Source organism: Megascapheus bottae, chromosome 10 (assembly GCF_031878675.1).
Source record: "Megascapheus bottae isolate mThoBot1 chromosome 10, mThoBot2.hap1, whole genome shotgun sequence".
Taxonomy (NCBI): Eukaryota; Metazoa; Chordata; class Mammalia; order Rodentia; family Geomyidae; genus Megascapheus; species Megascapheus bottae.
The window spans coordinates 52,074,825-52,084,723 of NC_143518.1; the positions used below are offsets into that span (position 1 = coordinate 52,074,825).

At 39.9% G+C, this 9,899-nt stretch overlaps 1 protein-coding gene across 1 annotated transcript in view; it reads right to left on the minus strand.

Annotated features, from left to right (window-relative positions):
- Positions 1-9,348, minus strand: part of Hsd11b1 (hydroxysteroid 11-beta dehydrogenase 1) — a 32,364-nt gene extending 23,016 nt beyond the window's left edge. Inside the window, exons 1-4 of the mRNA XM_090341276.1 lie at positions 9,181-9,348; positions 8,253-8,383; positions 7,206-7,317; positions 6,896-7,081 (exon numbers count right to left, since the gene is read on the minus strand). Of these exons, the coding sequence (XP_090197402.1) occupies positions 6,896-7,081; positions 7,206-7,317; positions 8,253-8,383; positions 9,181-9,268 (517 nt within the window). The 5' untranslated portion in view covers positions 9,269-9,348. The remainder of the gene's footprint in view (positions 1-6,895; positions 7,082-7,205; positions 7,318-8,252; positions 8,384-9,180) is intronic.
- Positions 9,349-9,899: the final 551 nt, after the last annotated feature.

A 9,899-nucleotide genomic window follows, 5' to 3' on the forward strand; every position in this document is an offset into this window, starting at 1 on the left:
CATTCTATTCTCTTACAGTCTATTCCAATCTTCCTTACTCTGAATCTCTTCCCTCACCCTCCTTACTCTTAGTAGCTTAGTTCACGCCTGCAATCCTAGCTACTCAGGAGGCTGAGTTCTGAGGATCATGGTTTGAAGCTAGCCCAATTAAAAAGTCTGTGAGACTCTTATCTCCAATTAACCACTTGAAAACTGGAAGTAGAGCTGTGGCTCAAAGTGATAGAGCACTGGCCTTGAGCAAAAAATCCCAGGGACAACACCCAGGACCTGAGTTCAAGCCATATGACCGACCAAAAACAAAAACAAAAACCTCCCCAAAAACAAAAGCAAAAAGACATACAGAAGTAAATAAAACAAAAAGTCAGTGTGAAACAGGGAAAAGAATCTTGAAAATAGATGTCTTTTACAAGAAATCAGATTGATGTTCTGGAGTTAAAAAGTTAAATAGAAAGCCTCTTCAGCAGAGTAGATGCTCTGGAAGACATAATTTCAGGACTTGAAGACAGAGTAGACAGAGTAGAAAAAGAACATGCAAAGAAGTTGCAAGAACTCAGGACTCTATTAGGAGAAGGAGAGATAGCTAAATGCATAGCTATCCACAGCGTAATAATGGAAAATTCCCAAAATCTTGAAAAAGAGAAGCCCATCCCTATGTAAGAGGTGTATAGAACACCCAGCAGAACAGATTACAAAAGAGCATTTTCATAACATTATTTTTCAGACACTAAGCACAGGAAATAATGGGAGTAAAGCTCAGAAAATTTCAAGAGAGAAACGATATAAGGGAACACAATAGCAGTATCAAGAACACAGAGAGGATGTGGGGAAAAAGAAACCCTAATATACTGTTGGTGGCACTGTAAACTAGTGCAATTGCCATGAGGTTTCTTAAAAACTAAGAATTGATCTACCATGTGATCCATTAATCCTACTGTTGGGTTATTTATCCAGTGGAATGTCAGGATATAATAAAGACACCTGCTTTTTGCAGCACTATTCGTAATAGCTAAGCTATGAAACATCCCAGATGTCTAAAAACTGACGAATGGATCAAGAAAATGTGGCATAGATAAACAATGGAATATTATTTAGCATGAAATGGATGAAATATCATTTGCAAGAAAATGAATGAAGTGAGGTAAGCCATTCCCAGAAATATAAAGGCCATATGATTCCTCATATGTGGATATTTTTTAAGACATAAAATATATAGGTGGGGATACTTTAGGTGAGAGAACTATGGGGGGTGTTTTTCTAAGAAATAGCTGACATGTCAGCAATGTTCCTGGTCCTAACAATTATCACACGTGGTGATCCATGAAACATTAAAAAACATGTAGCTCCACTATGGCCTATTAGAAGGTACTAAAACAAAATGGTGTGTGTGTGTGTGTGTGTGTGTGTGTGTGTGTGTATGTAGATATGGGAATATGGAGATACACCTTCTTAGAATAGGGTCTTTGGGACTGTGGGACATGTTTGTTTGTTAAAGGAACGACTAACACGTCAGCAGTGTTCCTGGTCTTAACCATTATCATACGTGGTGATCCATGAGGCATTAAAAGCATGTAGGTCTCCATGGCTTGTGAGAAAGTTTAATTTATAACTCTATTTTTTAAACTGCATGCACAGGACAAGTGGTATTGTTATTCCCTGGTCAAGCTCTGTTTACCTTTCTATCATTAATTGTAATTGTCTGCAAAGCCAACAGCCTAATAAAATCCATGGGAAACCAAGCAGGGTCACTTCTCCAGAAGCAGTTGTGGACAGGAGCTCAATATATGGGTATCTGAGCCATTTCAGTGTACATGTAAGCATGTGTGATAGATTTATAATAAACATACACATTTTATACACAAATATGTATATGCACATATATACTCATATATATAAGTAAATGCATTTATATGTTCTGACAAAGCATGGTATATGGATGTGTGAAATATCATGGTGAAAAATACACATTTTAACAGAGACAGACGTATTAGGAAGCTGACACATAATCTTCTCTGAGGAGTAGGTGGATACTTGTGGGAAGGGGAAGAATGAGAAGAGATGGAAAGGAAGGTAAATGTAGTCAGCGTACTTAATGTCCATGTGTGAGGATGGAACAAAGAAACTTGTTGACACTGGTTTAGGAAAGGAGAGAGGAGAGGGGAGGATGATTGAGGGAATCAAGATCAAGATGCATTGTAGACACAAACAGACACGTGAAAATGAAGCTTCCTTGTACAGGCAATACGCTGATCCGTCATATCATTTAATCTAATGCTAAAAGCTCAAGGAAGTAAGCATCAACTTAGTCACACATTCGGATACAAGAACATTTATTGTAGTACCTTTTTTTTTTTAAAGTGAGAACACTAGAAGCCATCTAAATATTTTTCACTTAGATATCTGTAGCTATGCATCTATATTTTTGGAAGGAATTTCTTCAGCGTGTCAGCACAGTTATATCTATAAGACTATAAATGATTTTTATTTTTCCTTATTTTCTAAATTTTCACTGTGTCTATGCATAACTTTTTTTTTGGTCAGAGGGACATCTTTAAAAGTTGATAGGAGCCTTGCTTTTTTTTGCATCTTACATTTTATTTATGATCTTTTTGTTTTGCTTTGTTTAAGGATTATTTCCCTATGGTAGTTCAGGTTGGCCTTGAACTTGCTATATAGCCCAGAGTGACCTCAAATTAGTAATTTTTGTGTCTTAGCTTTATGAGTGCTTGAATTACAGACATGTTTCACTGTCTCTGGCTATTTATACTCTAATGAAAAATTTACTTAACACTTTCGTTGCTTCTTGCTACCTTTTAAATATGACCTTATTATGTGTCATACTTTTGCTAGAAAACTAAGTTGTAAACATACAATGTGTGTATTCATCTAATTTGGGCATATTAATGTACTTCATCCCTTAAGACTTATTTTTTATTTACATATTTCCAAATGAGATATACTTATCACAAGCATTAGACATGTTAGTGAGTAAATTTAAAGATACAAAGGATGGCATAAGCTTGGAATTTTATCCCAGAAGTGCACTTGAAGGAAACCCATGTTTTAACAAGTAAGTACCTTTACAATTAAAGCTCCACTCAGTATCTTAAGGGATGATCTTGGGATAATGGTCATGAGTATCTATCTAGTTTTCTCTACCTGATCTAAATTGTAACTATATTTATTAGAGAGTCTCTTCATCTGTTTTCACTTATCCCCTTCCTCTGGGGGAGGCAGAAACAACACAAAATTCTTAAAAAAAAATCCAGCAGGTTTTGTCTAAATCCCTCAGTTTGGGCCCAAATATAATCTCTTCCTTTTGAACAGCAAGATCTCCTGGGATTTATATGTTCTTGATGTTAATTCTCACCCTTTTTTCTTTACATTTCTCTAAGTCCTGTAGCTGTGTACCTCTGTCCACATGTGTCTCACATTGCATGCTTTTCCATCCACCCACCGGCAGCCCAAACCCCTGGCCATTTCCACATGTCCAGACGCTTCACTCATCTCGGAAATAGTGCCCTTGAAAATTATTTCCAGGCTAATGTGGATTTAAGGGCAAAATGACACTTTTTCTTAGAACAATAGAACAGTTTCAACGAGGGATAAATTACTGCTTTCCACTCTAGTTCCAAGATCCTTTCACAGCCTAGATTTCAGGCCCTTCACCACCACCCACCATGTCCCCAAGGCCCACCCATACAACCATACATACAAGTTGACAAGCCAACTTGTACTTTTTCAGGAAAGAGTAGGTGCCAGAGCTGAAGTTTGGGACAAGATTAACATCTGTGAATTCTTGTCTTTATAACAACGTTATAGATATTCTAAATCCTGTTAGTTGATATGTACAGTTGAGAAACCTGTTTTTCCTCACTCCTCCTCTAACCCCATAATACTGAATTCTCCGAATTGCTTTAGACCACACAGGCAGCTCTCAACTGATAAATAGATTAGCTCAATAATTCACTTCATTCCTTGGTGGCATTGTTTTAATGAGATGTTTCCTCTGGTTAATCAATTCAAAATACTGCGTAATTAAATACTACATTGTTAAAATAGTATGTAACAATGCTGAAAATGAGTAAATCAGAAAAGGCAGGCATTGAGATTGGTTTGGAAAGAAGGGAGGAGGGATAAAAGAATGATGAATGTGGTGAGTCTGATCACGGGTTGTTGCATGCGTATGTGGATATATCAAAATGAAACCTTGTACAACTAATTGATGGGAATAAAATATGGAAAAGAGGAAAAAGAATGCACCTGAATAGGACAAAAGTTACATAGATATTGTTATGTGCATAGGCACACATGTATTTTTGAAAATTGATCTATTTTGAAGATTTATTGGGAGAATAAAGTAATAGAATAAGACACTTGTGGTGCTTCCAAAGAGGTCTGCGTATTTAGAGGTTATTGACAAGGTTTGACACTCTTTATGCTGATTTTGAAGAGTTCAGAAACCTCGTCTTAGGCTGTAGGCATTGCTCAAGTGGTAGAGCACCTTCCTAGCAAACACGAGGCCCTGCATTCTAACTCTAATACTGGCAAACAAAACAAAACAAAGAACTTAAAAAGAAACCCAGTCCTTTATTTTGCCCAATTTTGCTTTGAAATGTACCTTTCATTTTCCTTAATACAAAAAAACCCCCTCCCTAGCTCTGCATTCACATTTGCCTAGCATTTTATTGTTGTTGTTATTATTATTACTGTTATTAGTAGAGTTAGGGTAACAGTTGAAGCCTAAAGTGTGAAACAGAGAGGAAGTAGGTTTTCTTTTCTTTTCTTTTCTTTCTTTCTTTTCTTTTTTTTTTTTTTTTGCCAGTCCTGGGGCTTGAACTCAGGGCCTGGGCACTATCCCTGAGCTTCTTTTGCTCATGGTTAGCACTCTACTACTTGAGCCACAGCACCACTTCTGGCCTTTTCTGTTTATGTGATGCTGAGGAATCGAACCCAGGGCTTCTTACATGCTAGGCAAGCACTCTACCACTAAGCCACATTCCCATCCATTATCAAATTTCTATTATGCATTTGGGCTTCTACAAGAAGTTTTAATATTTCCAAGCACATGTAGATTGAGTATGGTATAAAAGTTAAACTCTCCAACAGTAAGGGAAACATCCACATGTATTCTTTCTTTATCAACGGAAATCATGAAAGCCATTTAGGCCACAACTGTCAGGGCTTTGGCCAATGTCCTGGATGGATTGGGGATGTGCCCACCACCCTCCCACTCAGTATGCATCTGGAAGCTCTGCCTTCCTTTCAGTGCAGAGAGTCTGTGGCTGGGGAGGGGTGAGGTGTCTGTATTGGCTGGGAAGCACCGGGATGCATATCAATCACTCTGTTTGGCGGGTAGCAGAAACACACTCCCTCTTTATGGAGTCACTGTGCTGGGCCTCACTGAGCCAGAAAGGGGAACTCTCTACCACATGGACGGTGTTATTTCAGTATGAACTGGTGTCTGTGAAGTACTTCACTGTTTGCAGAGTCTTTTAAGTCATTCATTTTTACATTGCTAGGAACTACATTTAGCTAGCAGATTCTGATGGGCTGTTGGGATCTTCGAACAGTATCTTTCTGATTCATCAACAAAGACATGTAGAAGAACTTCCGTCCTGGCTACATAATGAAATAGGCCAACCTATCTCTCAAGCTAGAAACTCCTTGACCTTTTTTTTTAAAAAAACAAACAAACAAAAAAAAAAACTGGTGATGGATGTGGTGCTGTGGCTCAAGGAGTAGGACAGTAGCTTTTAGCTGAAAAGCCCAGGCTCAGAATTCAAGTCCCATAACTGACCAAAACAAAACAAAAACATAAACAAAAACAAAAAACTGGTGATATTTTCTGATGTTACTACTATCTGTTCTATCAGGAACATTACCCCACAGAGATCTCTTCATGGATATTTCTTTCTGCCCTACTCAGTTGAATATTTAAATTGGAGTACAAGTAGAGAGTGCCCCCATTTAATTCTTTTTATTTATTTATTTTTAATGGTTAGGGACTGTTATTCAGGACTTCATGCATGCTAACCAAGTTCCTTCAAGCCTCATTCCTGAGCCCAATCTTTGTTTTTTTCTTTCATTATGGTCTTTGCAATAGCAAAATTCATTTCATTTTATCCTAGCTAAGCCAGGTATTATATGTTGTCAAAGCATTTCAATTCTAATTTCTATTTTTGAATCCATTAACTTCACCAACATAGGGCTCTTAAATGACGAAGAAAGCAAAGCCTTGCTTATTCCTTGTAACTAAATCTCCATTTGGAAGACCAGGAGAGGCAGTAACTCCAGCAGCCTCTTCAGGTTCATTATCTGTTGATCACAAACCAGGTTTCCCCAGGGTGCCCTGAATGTTTGCTTTCTCTGTCATTTTTAGGGATTTTATAGCTCACTTACTTCCTTCTTTCTCTTCTTCCTCTCCCATCTCCCTTTCCCTCTCCCTTCTCCCTCTCCTCTTCCTCTTCCTTCTCTTCCTCTTCCTCCTCTTTCTCTTCCTCCTCCTCCTTCTCCTCTTCCTCCTCCTCCTCTCCCTCCTTCTCTCTCTCCATCTTCCTCTCCCCCCACCCCTCCTCTTGGATTCACTAATTCTTACAAGTGTCTCTTTTAGTTCCTACTGTGTTAACATACCCAGGTTCTTTCTTAGTATATCTGTCTCTCTGTACATATCTGCTAATCATCTTTTGCCTAGTATCATTGTGAGCATTTCACCTTCCAAGTTTATATAGTATTATCAGAATTCATAACAGCAATCTTATTTTTCCTTTCACTGCTTTAGCTTCATTACGTTTACTGTTTTCATTCAAATTCTCTTAATGCCAAGCAATAGAAATTTATGTTCACCACACCTTTTTTTTTTCCTCCTGCCTTCCACAGGGATCCCTGCCCCACTTACCAGCTATTGAAGAGACGACAGCAATACTTCCATTGCTCTGCTTCAGCATAGGCAAGGCAGTTACAGTCAGGACCACGTAACTAAAAAAGTTGACTTCCATATTTTTTCGCACTTGGTAGATGTCATTATGAAAAAAAGTTAATGAAGAATTGGTGATGTGGTTGAGAATGAGCATGTCTAGTCCTCCTGCAAGAGATGGCTATGTTAAGAGAAAGCATCTGGGGTTGGTACCTTCCCTTCCCTGCCCAAATGCTTTGTGGGAACTTTGAAAGGTGAAGGGCAGAGCAGGAAGGAGGAGAAATAGCCTTACCCAGGAGTTTTCCTGCTTCAGTAACAAATTGTTCTGCAAATGCCATGTCTTCCATGGAGCCAGCAATGTAGTGTGCAGAGGCGGCTCCCAGCTCCAGACAGTGGGATACCACCTGCAGAGACACAGCAGAAATAGCATCTGGCTTGCTTTGTAGACTTCTGTACGCAGTTTCAAGTAAAGGGGGCTCAGCTGAGAGTTTGCTTGCAGCTCTGTTTGGATAAGAAATGAGTGTGTGTGAGTGTGTGTGTGTGTGTGTGTGTGTGTGTGTGTGTGTGCATGCTGGTACAGGCTGGTGCTTTACCACGAGTCACATCTCTACTTTCAGCTTATTGGTAGTTAATTGGAGATAAGTGTCACACAGACTTCCCTGTCTGGGCTGGCTTTGAACTGCAATCCTAGAATCTCATCCTCCTAAGCAGCTAGGATTACAGGTGTGAGCCTCTGGCACCCAGCTGTTAGTCTGTGTGGATTTCCAATCTTACTTTTGTTGTCATTGCCTTCTGTTGGAAATATTTTTTGAAACAAAATGGGGTTTAAACACATAAATCATCTCTGTGTTGGGATTTTAAGCCCATGTCCACGATATACATGCATTATGGGTGTAGGTACTTTTTACTCTGCCTGTAGGACTTTGGACTTGTGAATGTCTGAGAGGCCAGAGAGTCTAAATGGGCATGAAGACATGTATTCAAGAGAAGGTACTGGAATGTCAGTAGCTGAACATAGGTCTCTATGACTCCATGGCTAATTATTGGTGAGTAGGTATGAAGCTGGATGCATGTACAGCATGTGCACACACACACACACACACACACAGAGTGGAGAGGTATAGGGATGAATATTTCTGTATTCCTCAGAATATGTGAACCTGGTTATGAAAGTATGTAATTGACAGGAAGAGAGAAGGAGGGAGGGAGGGAGGGAGAGAGAGAGAGAGAGAGAGAGAGAGAGAGAGAGAGAGAGAGAGAGAGAGAGAGAGAGAGAGAGAGACTAGTTCTGTGTCTATGTAGGTATATATGAGAACATAAATGGGCAAAGAATCTTCACCTTTTCTAGAGTTTCTTTTGACCTTGCAGTCACCACCAGGTGGGCTCCCATCTTTGCCAGATGATAAGCCATTTCTCTTCCAATCCCTTTGCTGGCTCCTGTCACAATCACCTTCTTTCCTTGGAGCATCTCTGGAATAGCAGACAAGGAGGTGAGAACCATCCTTGAAGTGGCGGCACCATCTCTTCTCCCTCTCAGGAGATGAGCGGCCTCCTTCTGCTTTTCATCTCTAAAGGTTATGAACCCAGGCCACTTTGTTTTAAACTGTAAATCACTGAAAAAGCAGTTCAAGTCATTCATGAACATGTGGTGAAGTGGGGTTTTGGCCTGATTAGTAAAAAAACAAGTCTTCCTACTGTCATTTCTCAAAATGTCCATGTGCAGAGATCATAAGAATAAGGTCAGAGAAGTTATGGTTCAGCTAAAATGCTGGCATTCCAGAAAATTTGGAACTCATCTAATTTTATACAAATGAAAGGGAAATTTCAAAAAGCAATCAAAAGACACTTGTTTATAAGGAGCCCAAAGGTTTTCTCTCACTTCACTTAGTCATCAACTTCAGGGTCCGCTCTTCTTTAACCTGCCAGTTACCAGCCTCTCCAGTAAACCTAGCTCTTTGGCTGATTGTGAATTTGAGTATTACCTTCCTTTTTGCCAATTGAAAATGGATTTCTATTAGGGATGCCAAGTAAAGCATAGCCTATTTGGCAAGATTTGGGCAATATGATTGCCTCTCCTCACACTTCTCCTGTCCACAAGTTGTGGACAGCTTGGAGAACACAGATACATATCTTCTCACCTTAACCCCCTTCTTTTGCTTATTTTATTGGCAACTAGGGATCATGAACACATCTTGATCCTTAGGAACACTCTAGCAACCCTGTGTTATCTAACGTATTCCTCCAAAATTAGACATACTGGTACTTACCTGGTCTGAATTCTTCATTTTCAGAATAGTAGTAGAAGGCCAAGAAGAGCACCAGAATGGAGAGCACATATTTGTTCATAAAAGCCATCAGTCAGGGAACTGGCCCAAGGAGTCCTGTAGGACACACAGAGAGAACCTACTGAGCTCCCTACAACCTCCTAGCAGGCAGCAGCCTCTGAATTGTGACATCAGGGACGGGGGAGGCTGGAGTTGTCTCAAGGCAGTGCTAGCCAATTTCCCTGTCAGAGCAGCGATTGGCTTTGGGTGGGATCCCATTCGTCCCTGGCAGCCTGCGTGGTGTATTTCATAATGGACAATGTTTACTCCATTTCATTGAGCAAGAGGAGACTTCCAGATGGCCAAGCTCATGACTGTACAGGACTGGATTCCTGAGCATCCCCCATCTCCTTCTTGACACCATTTACACCAGAGGTCAATGGCTGTTCAAAAGGGGTTTTTCAAAGGGAGAGAGGGAAAGACAGAAAGGAGAGAAAGGGAGAGAGAGAGAGAGAGAAAGGAGAGAGAGAGAGAGAGACAGAGACAGAGAGACAGAGAGAGAGACACAGAGAGAGAGAGAGAGAGAGAGAGAGAGAGAGAGAGAGAGAGAGAGAGAGAGAGAGAGAGAAAGTGAGCGAGTGAGCATGTAGTTTTTTTGTTGTTTGTTTTTTTGGAGAAATGTAATAGCAAAGAGAACCAAATTCAAGCCAAATCTCACTCTC